Below are 15,132 nucleotides of genomic sequence, written 5' to 3'. Positions count from 1 at the left end.
CACGCCCTCTACATTCCGACATTCATTACACAACCCCCTTTCAAACATGTGGTCAGCTTCCGGTCAATTATCTCTCTCTTTCTTTGCGAACCTGACGATGACCGAAGAAGGTTGAAACGTTGTTCACTCCTCTACGTAAAAAAAATTTTCTCAACCCAAACGAGCCGTTTTTACGTATATATAATGAACGTAATGGTTAAATATATGTGAATGTATTTGTTACAACACAGTTAGATGATGAATGTAATGATTAAATACAAGTTAAGTATCTAGAAAAAAAAACGTATATAATTGCGCATGTGCTACAAAAACAGTTTAAACTTTCAAATCCCAAAAGATTAAGGTTTCGAAGCATTTAGCTTAAAATGTGTAATTAATTTCGCAAAACCCCAACTATATATATTAGTGAAATTAAATAAATATGTTTGAATGAATTTAAATAAATAAAGAAAATCATGAGGAAGAACTGTGCTAGAAACAACAAATCTCACCCTCTGATTAATTATATTATAACCATAATTTTTAAGCCAAAACAAAACACATTAAAATTTAAAAAAAAAGATCCTAGGGTACAAACTTCAGCGTGGGATTATGAAATGTACTCTAGGTTTTGGAGGAGGTGACTGAAAATGTAGGACCCACATTGCAGTGGAGATACACCGTCTATCAGTCTTAACTTCCAATTTGCTAGTCTCGCATACGAAGATTGGAAATTAGGAGAGCGAGATGTGAGTGCTAAAGTCCACAAGGTCCCACACCTATATCACCCTTCACTGCCTATACACAGTTGTGGGAAGGTGACTGCTCTCCCAAGTTAAAATAAGAATAATAATAAAAAAATAGAGAAAGATGAAAATAAAAATAAGGAAAATAAGGTACTATCATTTCGGGGTAAGTAAGATGAAACTTACCTCTTGATATTAGCATTCCTGCAACCAGTATGGTAGAGGCACTAATTAACACGACATTGAACCATATCAGTATACTACGTTTACTATTACTGTAGTGCTTATATATGCGGCTCGTGTTAATTACTGCTACATCCGCAGTCATCTCCAAAACCTAAGATATATTTTATAATTTCACGTTGTAGCTTGTACCCTAGGATCTTCTTTTTTTAAAAAAAAGGAATATATTTTGTTTAATTTTAGTGTGTTGTTTGGCTTAAAAATTATGGTTAAAATATATATATATATATTGTGGCTCATAAAGCCTCAGTAGAAAATGGAACAAAAAGGTACGAAATTGTAACACTGTAAAGGATAGTGGACAGGTATAAAAGCTTCATGTTCCATACTGTTTGCTGCCTATATTGCAGAGATCCTTGAAGTTAGGCCCAGCGTTCCCAGCTGGCTAAGGCACTCGACTCATAGTCCGATGGTCGCGGGTTCGAATCCCCGTCACAGCGAACATGCTAGCCCTTTCAGTCGTGGGAGCGTTATAATGTGACTGTCAATCTCACTATTTGTTGGTAAAATATTAGCCCAAGAGTTGGCGGTGGGTGGTGATGGCTAGCTGCCTTCCCTCTAATCTTACGCTGCTAAATTAGGGACGACTTGCGAAGATATCTCTCTTTTAGTATTGCGCGAAATTCAGAACAATCCACATCAATCGTTAAAGTTACGTCTCAAATGAATCATTTTTATTACAAATATTATTACTGTACGCGATAATTCGATAAGGAATTGACATCTAAACTACATCTAACATTATTGACTTTCGTTGCAAGTTGTTTTTCAAAAGGATATTAATGTAGTTATTAAGAACATGTTCTGTTTTGTTTCGTTTTCTAGCCTGAAGAATTAACACTTGCAGTAGAAATCAGTAATTTAGTTTTCACCGGTATTTTCGGTCTGGAAATGGTACTTAAAATCCTGGCTGAAGGACTGTTTGGTTATATTAGTAACGGCTTCAATGTGTTTGATGGAATCATTGTCATCATTAGGTAGGTTCCTCTTAATTTGTTTCTTGACACTGTAGAACAAAACTTTATTAATAGGTGTTTATGACCTGCTCCCAATTGCTCTCTGGTGTTTTTGAGATAAAATACTATACTTTTGACGTAAAACTACGTCATTTACTAATATTCTTTTTATTTTTATTCTTCAACATTTCAGAATATCAGGAGATAATTTTCCTTGTGTGGTGTAATATATTAAGTCACTTTAAAGATCTTTAAACTTTTTATCCTACTATACATATCACAGTTGTGGAAACTGCCTATTTTTATTATGATTTTATTTGATCTGTTTTGTGTAGACGAAGGTAATGTGATATTTCATTCAATGTTTTGTTTGTTTTCCTTCTTTAATCTGAAATACATATGTGGCCTGGCATGGCCAGGTGGTTAAGGCACTCGACTCGTAATCCAAGGGTCGCGGTTTCGAATCCCCGTCACACCAGACATGCTCGCCCTTTCAGCCGTGGGCTTGTTATAATGTGACGGTCAAATCCACTATTCGTTAATAAAAGCGTAGCTCAAGCGTTGGCTGTAGATGGTGATGACTAGCTGCTTTCCCTCTAGTCTTACACTGATAAATTAGGGACGGCTAGAGCAGATAGCCCTCGAATAGCTTTGCGCGACATTCAAACCAAACCAAACCAATATGTATGTAAAATCGTGTAAGTGACTTATCTATGGTGTAATTATTTTGCCCTTTATATTATTACAACTCCGCTAGTGTGCCAACAGTAAGTTTGTCGCCTTACAACAGTAAAATTTGGGGTTTGATTCCTTGCGGCTGATAAAGCTCATAGTCCAACTTATAGCTTTGCGCTAAAAATCATTAAATATATTGTTATAGCATTGGCTAAAGTTACAGAGGATGTTTAGGTGTGAACTGTATGTTTTTCTTTTTCGTTGGAAGCTGAACGTGGCCCAGTGCTTATCTCTCCGGACAATTAAACAAAGGGTTTATCGTTTGCGCCCAATTTCCGAAAATAACAAAACCGCACTTCCTTTAGGTAAGTGACGGTAAAACCCTACTATACGTCAGAAAGAAGAAGCACAAGAGCTTAAGCTGGGTGATCCTCAATAAGACAGTTCTTTGTGTAGCTTTGCTCAAGTATCCGAAAACAAATGTCCCTTCCCTGTTGTCATAGACTTGCGTAAGAGTTCAAGAATTTTTTTTATGTATGAAATGTTTATGTTCTTTCTATTTTCTTATAGAACTGTTAGGATGGATAACAGAAGGTGTTTATCTAATTCTCTATAGACATAAAGTAGCAATCGTTCTATCAGATAAACAAATTCCTTAAAGATATATATATTTCAAATTGTTTGAAACTACAGTGGACAATAATGATAATAAAATTCCAAAATTTGTTAAAAGTTAGCTCAACATACGTACGGAAAAATTAAAATAAAAGAAATGGTGAACTCACACTTTGTTTGTTATTTTTTAGTAGAAATAACGAACAAACAGCTGATTATCTTTGGAATCAAATCAAACGCAGTTATATAACACTGTTCCAACAGTATGTCCCACCTACTTTATGACTAGAGATTAGTGTTAATTCGTCAGAGTACTAAATAAACAAACAACTCCCTACTGTGAGCTGAACCCCATTTTGTCACTTCCCCAAGAACAGATTGTAACGTTTTGTTTCAATATGTTAAGTAAAACACTTGAACATGTTCCGACTGCCATTTTACTCTTAGCAGCTTGACTTACCTAGCAACAGTAACTATGGCTTGAAGAGGAGGGCGGAGCTAATGTCGGTTTTGTGATATGTGAATTGTTATAGAACTGCGTTATCATTACATAAGATGTTTAAGTTTGCATTATTTAATTCCTCACTTGTTATGTGTAGTGGAGGTGGTTTATTGGTAATCTCTACGTTTTCTTCCTTTAGTGTTGTGGAACTATGTCAGAGTAGCGGTAGTGGTTTATCTGTTTTGCGAACTTTTCGTTTGCTAAGAATTATCAAGCTTGTGCGATTCCTACCTGCTCTGAGGCGTCAGTTGGTGATTATGCTTCGAACCATGGATAACGTGGCCATCTTTTTCTCCCTGCTCATTTTATTCATTTTTATATTCAGGTACAGCCACACCCATTTTATGTGTTATCTTTATGTGTATAATCCAATCTTTAAGTACTTATGTAACAAATGTAAAGTAACCTTGATGTTTAAATACCCGAGATAAATGACAGAATAGTTTCATTTATTGTTGTGTTTAAATAACGCGTAAATGTATATAGAATGTTTTAAGTTTTCTCTTGATTATTAATTTTAGAATCTAAGTTGTCATCTAAGTTTAGATTATGTACTAAAATAGTAAATATACCTATTTCAACAACTTGTTCCACAGAAACACAAAAGCACTTAATAATATTTAAACCCGAATATAATAAGCTTGTGTTATAATTAGTTTCTGTAGGAGCTAGTTTTAAAATACACTTATTTTCAAAAAGCTCAAGTGACATAGATGTTTTCGCTTTTTTGTATAAGTAAAGTAATATTTTACTGTTTTAAATATATATATATTTAGTTTAGATTTAAATAGCAAAAAATATTTCGATAAATATTTTAAACGGTAAGATGTGTGATGAAATATCTCGCTAGAAAGGTGATATTTTGGTTATTGTTTGTAAATTATTCATAGCTAATAATAAGTTTAGATAAGACGTATACAAAAATAATATTTCTTAGTTCATTTTTTGCCTCCTACAAGTTACTGTCCAGGAAGTGTTTTTATTTAAAACTTGATCTCGTTAGCTGGGTACCAAATAAGACGTGTATAACAATAATATCTAAACTTCATTTTTTTGCCTTCCAAACGTAATATCCCAAGAATTTTCTTTGTTTAAAACTGGCTAAACAAGACCATGACAACCAAAATGCTATACGTATTCAGTAAGAAAATAAACTATCTAACAGTTAAGCAGGCTAAGTGTCGTGACTTATTTTTTTAAATGTAAAGAAACATCAGATGAGTCCATACAAGCTTTGACATCGTAATCTTCTTTGTCAGTTCTTTACGAATGTAAAATTAGCCTTTCATGTATATCGACTTTACACGCATATGATTGTCTTAAGATATACAGTATACAGATTAGCGTAATTATTAAAGATGTTTTTACATCTTGAACCCTGTACTTATCCAAGTGTATAATGTAATAAATTTATTACTTTTAATACTTCATACATATAAGGTTTCATATAAGCCGCATGATTTGGGCTCAACCTAGCCTATGAATTTTGGTAGTGGACAAAAAGCGTTCCTGGCAGTGAGGTTGGCTGTCAGATGATGGATCTAATGTATTTTTTTGCGCATCACTGGGCTTAAAATTTAAGAAGATTATGAGAAAACCTGAATGCAACATAAGATGATATTTTATCAGACTTATATGAATTTTGGAAGCTAGTTTCAGTGGATGAAACCAATAGTGTTCCATAGATCATTAAAATTAATAAGCTTACAAACAAACACAAACACGAACACACTAATGCTTAGAAGTTTTTGTAAATTATGCAAATTTACATTTTGTGATTATTAATTTTTATTTTTAAACATCGAGTCTGATATCCAGTTTTATACATGTAAAACCAAAGAAAGAGAGAATGGTATTATACTGATCCTTCCAGAAAAGGTGTTTAAACACGGAAATAATTAACAGGTTCATAAAGTAAGAAAAAAATAAATACGCTTGTTTTTTTCTGGTTACAAAACATAATAATATTATTGTTGGTTTGAATTTTTCAACATATCACTTTAATTAGGCTTTACTTTGATCATTTTCAGCCTTTGCGATTTTAATCGTAGTGGAAGATTCTGTGCGTACTGTTTTATACCGATAAACATTCTAATTAACGGTTACTCATACTATGCACCTACATACAATTATTTACACTAGTAGTTAATTAGTGCGTGATTCACAAACTTAGCAGATACGGATAAAGTTACCTGCAGACGAAAAGCCACATCGTTACACATTGAAACTTTTGTTTAATGACTAATGTAACTTTAACATTATCAAACGAAATGAGAAATAAAGGGGAAATCAAAAATAGAATAAAAATAAAAAAAATTTCCGGAGTGAAGCACATTAGTTCTCAAAATCATCTAGCCTGTTCAATTGGTTTTAAATATGAACTAGTAAGTAATACTGGGTAATATCTTGATGACCTCTACTGCAATTTCACTCCAGTTTAACATGGAAATTATTGTTCGTTGTTTTACTTTCTTATATGTTTGCAGCAAATTATAACTGTATTGAATTTTTACAACGAAAGCATTAACCTTGCTAGTGTTGGTTCTACTCAAGACATTTCATATTTCACAGTTAAATACACAAGTTAATAACATTCCGAAAATAAAATTAAATTTCTGTTTTGTTCGGGTAAACTGAACATTACAAGGAATACAATGTTAGTGACGTTACTTGTCTCTTAGTTTTTAGGCTAAATAGTTGATTTTCTGAATATGTAATGTGTTTTTAAAAAAACAAGAGAGAAAAAGAGACTGTTGGAAAAATAGTTCTAGTATACATATACGTCATGTACAATTATTATTTAAATTTATTTTAGCATCAATAGCTTGAGCTATCTACATTACCAGGTATTAAATGGTAAGAACAAATAATGTAGTGTATTATATATATATATATATAGTTAATTGTTCTGGTATTATCTTCGGTACATTATTGTTATCAATACTTAACTTACATTGTTTTAACTTTTGATTGTGATATATGTAAAACTTGGTTTTGAAAATCTGTAACTATTTAAAATATGTTACAAATTTTAAAAAAAGATATATGTAGATTTTAAAATAATATAAGAACAATTGATATCATACATTGAAAATATTACCTCAGAAGAAACACTAATGTCACTTGAACATGTATCATACAGAAAGTAAGTTTTCAAAATTCGTTACGTTTTTAATAAGTTAATAATTTATCACGAGTTGCATGAAGCCTTCAAAACTGACCAGCTGTGAGTTTCTCAAGCACCAAGAAGTAAACAGTTTTCCTTATAAAGAAAATGTTAAAATGCTGAAGTCAACTGGTGAAACTCGCTAAAAATTCTCGTCCAATACTAAGATTTAAACTGAGTTTTTCAAATATTTCTCAGTAACTAACAATACAACCTGTATACATTTATAAGTAACTACACAAACAGTATATATACCTGTAATTGATAATACAACCTATACATACCTGTAAGCAACATTACAACCTATATACACTTATAACTAACAATACATATACATACCTCTAACTAACAATACAACCTGTATACATTTATAACTAACTACAAGAACAATATATATACTTGTAAGTAACAATACAACCTACATACACTTATAACTACAATACAACGTATATACACTTATAACTAACAATATATATACATACCTGTAACTAACAATACAACTTATATACACTTGTAACGAACAATACAATTTATACATAAGTGTATGTAACAATACAATCTGTATATGCTTGGTGGTGGTGCTACCACAGAGTGTAGTGATGTGACTAGTGGAGTAGTGGACGTAGTGTAGTTTAGTGTAGTGCTTCTACATTCTTGCTTTCAGCTGCCTCCTGTGGCTAGCCTACAGGTGGAAAGGGGAGCGGATTGTGTAAGTCTCCCTCTGCCAGTACAGAGCCTCTTCTGCACCAGGATTCTTGCAGTGCTTCTCCGTGGCAACACACAGTAACTGGGCACCTCACGGCCCTAGGCTAAACTGCAAGGGTTCTCGGAGCATCTTGAGCCCCAGAGGTGCGATGTGCATGGCCCATCGGTGTGTGGATACGCCCTGACATCCACCATTCAAGACCCAACTATGGGTTAAATAGTTCTGCTGCCTTGTGGATTAAGATTTTAATCTAAAGGCTAGGGGGACTGGCCCTGACAGAAAGGAGGATGAGTGACTGTCCTCCAGGGGAATAACAAATCTTCTAGACGACCAACGGCTCAACTTATGTCCTGGAGAAAACATTCCAGCTGCTGATACTGCTACCACCAGACACAACACGGTAGGTAGCAGTCACCTGTTTTAAGGATGTCCATATCGGCTTAAGGATACCTGCCAGGGGTCATCTACGACGGTGGGAATGCTACTTAGCGCCATTGGTCAGTCACCGCACGCCTAACCCAGGCAGCCCCTGGGTAACAGGTACTGACCCATCGCTGTCTACCTGCCTCATGGGGCGTATGGGGCAGTGGACAGTAATTTGTCGCTTACAGATACAATAAACTCGACAATTGGTGCCCATGCAGGTGCTGGTCGGCGCTACGGTGTGCGTACGTCTGGACAGATAACCCAACTGGTCAGCAGAAGAAGAATGGATAGAAGCAAGAGGAGAAAAAGAAATCCTAGGAAGAAGAGGCCTGGGTAAAGAGTTGGGAAGAGACGACTCATTGTAAAGTGTGAAAGACTGAGAAGGAAACATCTCATGGTTGCATACTGCAACATCAGGGGACTAAGAGGAAGCAAACTTATCTTGAAGAAGGTAATTGGGGCATTCGGCCTGATACTTCTGCAGGAGACCAAGCTTCAAAGCAATGCTGTATTCGATATGGAAGGATGGACTCTGGATAAACTGTTAGGTAATAGTGGACTAGCCACTGCTAGCAGGATAGATAGCACTGAGAGTGGAACGTCTGGATGACCAAGCATAAAACACCCACAACGGGAAGATCTAGTTAGTGAGAGTGTCCGACCCCAGACTAACCAGCCCACTTATCATTGCCAGCATTTATATGGCCTGTGACAGTGCACTCAGTGCTAAAGAATGGGAATTTCTTCAGAACCTGAGCTTCAATTATAGCCCATTTCGCATTGTGGAGGATTCAATTCACGCTACACCAACTGAGATTCCACGAGCTTCAACAGGAATTGTCTAGGACTGTTTGAGGCCTTTGCTGAGTTAAATCTTTGCATCCTCAACGTTGGAGAACCTAAAAGGCTTCTTGACCTGGCTCTGATAAATGAAGATGCCAGGGATTTAGCCGTTTGGAGATGGAGCTACCGACTTGGGAGTAACAACTTCCTGTGTGAGGTACGCTTCTTTTACCATCTATATCATGTTACTCCTTCAAAGAAAAAAGGCCGTGTACAGTCAGTAGGACAAAACCGGGGTTTATTATACTATCAAGGACAGGGTCAGGAAAGCAAAACCTCCAAGGACCATAATCACACGCAAGAATGCTCCAAACTGGTGGAATCCTGACGTGGGTGCAGCCTAGAAAGAAAAGAACAGAAAAAAGAGAGTTTGAGCAGTGCAGTGGCACCAAGCTAAGGATTGAATGTAACGATACTATCTCAAGGTTCAAGAGAACTGCAGCTAGAACCATCAGAGCACAATGGGATAGGTTATGTGATAAGTCCAACCTCAACACCAGGGTGTTTGGGAAGTTCAATAACAAACTGAAAGCTCGGAGGTCTTTTGAAAGAACCATTTTGTACAGCGATTCTGGACAAGTACTACTCACTGAGGAGGACTAAGGAAAAGAATTTCTTGCTAGATTCATCAATCAAAGTAGTCACGATGACCAGGATCACAGGACAATGGTCAGGAATCAAATCGAAGAGATGATTAAGGTGAGTGAGCCCACGCTGTGCTTCAGCATGGAAAGTGTAATGGATGCTATCAGAACCAAAAAGGAAGGAGTACTCGGATCAGACGACATCACTGTCAAGAATGTTAAAGACCTGCCAACAGAAGTGATCCAGAGATTAGCAAAGACTATGAACAGAGCTGGAAGTCAGGAGTCATCCCAGAAACCTGGACAGATGCTTTCATAAGTGCTGTGCCAAAGCCAGGAAAAGATCACAAAAGACTCAAGAGATGTCGTATCGTTGTGATACAGAACTTTACTGGAAAGATCCCTGAGAGAGTTGTTGCTCGCTACATCACCAAACAGGTTGAGCACCTGCTTCCTGATGGTCTTGAAGAATACAGACCTCAACGTGAAACTTGGATCAATGCCGCCGACTTCACAACAGAAACGTGGTCTGGTTTTGAACGAAAGGAGAACACTCTAGCAGTTGCCCTTGATCTTGAAGATACCTACAATAGGGTGTGACTTCCTCTCCTCGCTGACAAGATGTTGCACTTGAGATTTCTAACTTTATGTGTCAGATGGGTTATGTCAGCTCTCAGCCAGCGCCGTGTCGTCATGAAACTTGGTGAATGGAGGTCAGGCGGGTCAACCATAAACACTGGCCGCCCACAGGGTTCACCTCTGTCACCTTTCCTTTTTAATATTTTCACCTTTGATGTAGCAAGGCTGGACAGACTTGACATCAGAATCAAAACATTTGTTTATGACATCTTGGTTCATACCAGTGGAACATCTACAGAAATTATCACAAATATTGGGTTGAGGAATAATTCGTGAGCGTTTTTTCAAGTTAAAAATATATTCATAAATATATGAATATATATTTCGCAAAATAGTTCATGTCATTTGGTAGATAATTTTTTGCTCTAATAGATGGTGTGTTTGATTTTCATATGTCTTTAATTTTTTCTTTCATTTTCAGCTCATTAAATGGAATGTCAAGTGGACAAAATCGAGCATTTTCGACACTATCTGCTTTTCGCATTTAATTTCTTGCAATTTCGTTTAAAACAATGCATACTATATACCTAGGTATTACATGAAATAAAGTATCATAATAAATGTTTTGGGTGTAATGTGTTCATGCATTGAAGTATTGTATAGTCTTGCATGTAATGCTTGAATGAAATTATTTAAAAACGCTCACGAATTATTCCTCAACCTAATAGAATTCAACCCAGGCTGGACCACATAAGATACTGGTGCAAACATAATGGCATCTGATTTATCCAGAGAAGGCCAAAGCACTGTTCCTTACTCTCAACAACCGTTACTGACACGTCAGATATTCCCATTCTAATTTTCGGATGCACAGAAATTACACAGGAGGGCTCATTGTGCTATATGAGCATTGTGTTTGATAGGCAACTAAACTTTACCAAACATGTGGATGAGCTCATTGTTAGGGCTACAAAAGGAATTAATGCCCTTTGAGCTGTAGGAGGCAGGCATGCTGAGGAATGTCACTTGAACATACTGTACAGAAGCCTTGTGTTTTCAGTGGTTGATTATGCACTGCCCCTGCCACAACTCAGCGGCAACCAACTTGGAAGGCTGGAAAACGCATGTCTCAGGATCGTCACAGGTTGCACCAAATCAACTCCAGTGACAGTACTCCATCGTCTCACTGGATTCCCAAGTATCAAGGACAGGCAAACATAACAAAGAGCCATACTGTTTGCCAAGGCTTGACAAAATCCAGGGTATGGGCTTCATATTCTTACAAGAAATTACTTTTTCATTGCAGAGCCATCCAATCAACAAAGACTTTCTTTACGCCACACAAGACTTGAAGTAGCACCTAGGTCTCATTTAAAGAGGAAGTCGTGACTTGAAGTAGCTGCACTGGCCTGCAAGAAGATCTGAAATTCATGTTTCCTTTTCAACCAACCTCCATGGCTTTGGTCTGCAGAAGAGGAATGGCCATACCAACCTGCAGTGATTGTCAAGTTCAACAGAGATTGTAGAGGGTGGCCTCAAGGTGCAGCGGAAGTGGCATGCCAGGAGATGTTCCAGGAGCTTGGCCAAAAGAGAAATCTTATTATTGCAACAGACGGCTCGTTCACACCAGAGATCATGATAGCATGTTGGGGAATTGCGAACTTTCTGGATGGCACACCCATAACTGAGAAGTCTGGAGAATGCACACTGTACACAAGTAGCACCAGGATGGAACTTGAGGCTGTCAAGCAAACTCTTGGATGGCTTGTCTGAGAATTCTCTGATGTCACCACAGTTATGTTTGCCACCGACTCCATAGCAGTGTTGCAGAGAATTCAGAGTGGCTGGCTACATGATGGGTGGATAGAGACTCCATGATAAATCTCTCACCTTTTGTATGTCCCAGGACACGCTGGTGTCAAGTACAATGAGAAGGCTAACCAACTTCAGTAGCAGCAGAATCAACAGACCAGATGTCACTCTTTCCTCAAGATATAATACCCTTGTGCCAGAAATCAGCAGGCAAGAGCATCAGAGAGTTTCTCACACACACAGAAGAGGGAGATAGAATTTTCAGCCTCAGGAACCCTTTTAGCATCTCTCGTGACAGCCACAACAAAGGCCCGGACAGATGTCACAGAAATCAGCTGATCACCAGCAACATTAGCAGAAGTACATTTGACCTCCTGTTGACCGGAAGGATCAAGGCGGAGAGGATTTGTGACCCGCTGGACACACCCTCCGAGATGCCCACCGACCAACCCAAGTAACCCCATACTTGTAGTAACAATACAATCTATATACACTTATAACTGCAATACAACCTATACTACCTGTAACTAATAATACACTCTATATGAACTTATAATTAACAAATAATACAACCAAATATACCTCTTACTAACAAATAGTACAACCAAATATACCTCTAACTGACAAATAATACAACATACATATTCATATAAGGTTTGTTAATCGTTACACTAACAACTGATCTGTCAGCTAGCGGTGAGACAAAATGTTTTAAGTCTTATGTTAAGCAATAATAGTGAATAATGCATGATGTTATAGCAAAACTGACAGAAGGTTGCACTTAGTTTATTGCGGAGGTTAAATGCTCTCAATTTGGATTTAATCAGAACTGAAGGTTTATTGCAAAGGTTAAGTGTTATCAGATTATAATATACTGAAATTCCATCTGTTAATTGTTTTTCCACTGAAGTTTCTGCATGTGGTTTTGTTTCTGCACTACATTATGAAATTTCTTTCACTTTTTGAGCATTTAAGCACAAAATACTAAGATTTGGTGTAGGGCTGCTGTACTGCATACCAGTTAGCCAAATTACTCTTCGAGGAAACAAAAACCAACTGCATTATATAATTATCGGTAAGCCAGATATAACAGTCTTTAAGATGATTTTAGGTTAAATAAAAAACTCCTACTCTATGTAGTTATCAGACAAACTCGTGATCATGCACTAAGATATTTAATTTCATAGCTGTCCTCAGGTTAATAACAACAAATGTATAGATTTCATTCAGGACCAATCATTGTACGTTTACCTCTTAATTTTGAAACGAGATGGAAAATAGTTCGCTTTCATGTTTGAGAACATGTGAAAGGTTTAGAGTCTTTCAGAGTTTTGGTTGGATAATTTGTTAGGACTAGAACACAAGGATTTTGTAATATATACTCTTTCAATGAAGTCCAAACTTTATTGAATCGTTAATATCAAACCCCTTTTTTCCACATCAATCTGGGCTTAGATCTAGAGATACACATAACATAGTATTGCTATGCTGATGTTTCTATTGTTCATGGCTCAGCATGGCCAGGTGGTTAAGGCACTCGAATCGTAATTTGAGGATAGCGGGTTCGAGTGCCTTGTTGATGTTTCTGTTGTTCATGGCCCAGCATGGCCAGGTGGTTAAGGCACTCGAATCGTAATTTGAGGATAGCGGGTTCGAATCCCCGTCACACCAAACATGCTCGCCCTTTCAGCCGTGGGGGCGTTATAAAGTGACGGTCAATCCCACTATTCGTTGGTAAAAGAGTAGCCCAAGAGTTGGCGGTGGGTGGTGATGACTAGCTGCCTTCCCTCTAGTCTTACACTGCTAAATTAGGGACGGCTAGCGCAGATAGCCCTTGTGTATCTTTGCGCGAAATTCAAAACAAACCAATCTATTGTTCGTTATTTGTAGATGCTCAAAATTATATGTTATTACCCAAACATCTAAAATATAACATATTGCTAGTTCATTTTCTAACGATATGTTTTGAGTATGTTTAGGTAAATGTATCTAGCCTTTTGTTAATTACATGTCTACAGTACGATTAACACAAAAAGGCTACATTAATCTACCAACTAGTTGTTTCTATTACCCGAACATAAGTAAACCGTTTTTACATTAAATATTATAAACGTGTTTAATGTGACATGGCTATTGTTAAACTGGCAGTTAAACTATTTTGATTTGGGTATTTAAAGTTGTTAATTAGATAGGTAGGCCATTGTTCACTTGCTGCTCTGACGTTTGGTCTCCCTCTAGCATTCTAGGTATGAATCTTTTTGGCTGTAAGTTTTGTGAAAGAGATGGGGACGAAACTATACTGTGTGATCGGAAGAACTTTGATTCCCTACTCTGGGCTTTAGTGACAGTTTTTCAGGTACTGCTTTCAGTATTCATTGATGATGTTCGTGTAGTAGGCATGATTGTATAGTATAGTTGAACTTGCAGTAGACAAAGCAGCCCTACACACGTCTACGAAGGTCTTCAACACTCACCTCCCGTCTGTCTTTTAAGTAAAGAACGTTTTGAAATTATTCTTTTATTTTACTTTCCTGTGATCAGCCCTAAAAATTCTGTATCTGTGTTCATTTTCTTTATTCTTTCTTATTTTCATTGTATTTATTTAAAAAAATCTGAGACTTCGCACAACATATTAGTATATAACTCAAACACAACGTACTTAAGCACTGTGAGAAGCCTGATGTTATAGAATGTACTCTGTAAATGATTTTAGGATAGTCAGTGTAAGAAGTCGAAGAACATAATATTTTTAAAGCCACGTGTATGAACCTTAATTTATTAGATAAACATTGTAAAAATAGTTAAGTTGTAAAGAAGTCATAGCAGAGAAGAAACGCAGTAAATGTTAGTAACTGTTAAAATACCTTGGAGTTGTATTGTAGTCATGTTTAAAGGCTGGAAGTTGTTGAATATCATTCTGAAAACTTCAGAAAATATAAATCGATCATTTTAAGGAGTTAATAAATTATAGGGTACTCAGTGTTAGTCCATGAGTTGTGCAGTAAACAGTGTATTGAGTCCGGAGGTTATAAGATAGTCACTGTAGAAAGCTCGTGAGTTATAATTTAGCCAGTATAAGAAATTCGGGAATGAAAAGGTGGACACTTCAAGAATCCACGTGTTGTATGTGATATTCTGTGTACGAAGCACAGGAGTTACACTGTAAAGTGACTGTCAGAAGCTTAGAAACCTTATCGATCGTACAACGTGGCATTTGCAGAAGAAAGTAAGCAGATAAGTCACGTGAACTGAATTCACTATACACCAGTTACTTCAATGTAACACTCACTGGCAGCGACT

General features: G+C 36.7%; 1 protein-coding gene across 1 annotated transcript in view; it reads left to right on the top strand.

Annotated features, from left to right (window-relative positions):
- Positions 1–15,132, top strand: part of LOC143225909 (voltage-dependent T-type calcium channel subunit alpha-1G-like) — a 277,496-nt gene that overhangs the window by 193,776 nt on the left and 68,588 nt on the right. The window contains exons 10-11 of the mRNA XM_076456105.1: positions 1,794–1,945; positions 3,856–4,041. Coding sequence (XP_076312220.1) covers positions 1,794–1,945; positions 3,856–4,041 — 338 coding nt within the window. The remainder of the gene's footprint in view (positions 1–1,793; positions 1,946–3,855; positions 4,042–15,132) is intronic.

The sequence above is a fragment of the Tachypleus tridentatus genome, chromosome 9, assembly GCF_004210375.1.
Source record: "Tachypleus tridentatus isolate NWPU-2018 chromosome 9, ASM421037v1, whole genome shotgun sequence".
Lineage (NCBI taxonomy): Eukaryota > Metazoa > Arthropoda > Merostomata > Xiphosura > Limulidae > Tachypleus > Tachypleus tridentatus.
Note: the sequence above shows the minus strand (reverse complement) of the source record. Positions and strands in the feature narration are given on the sequence as shown.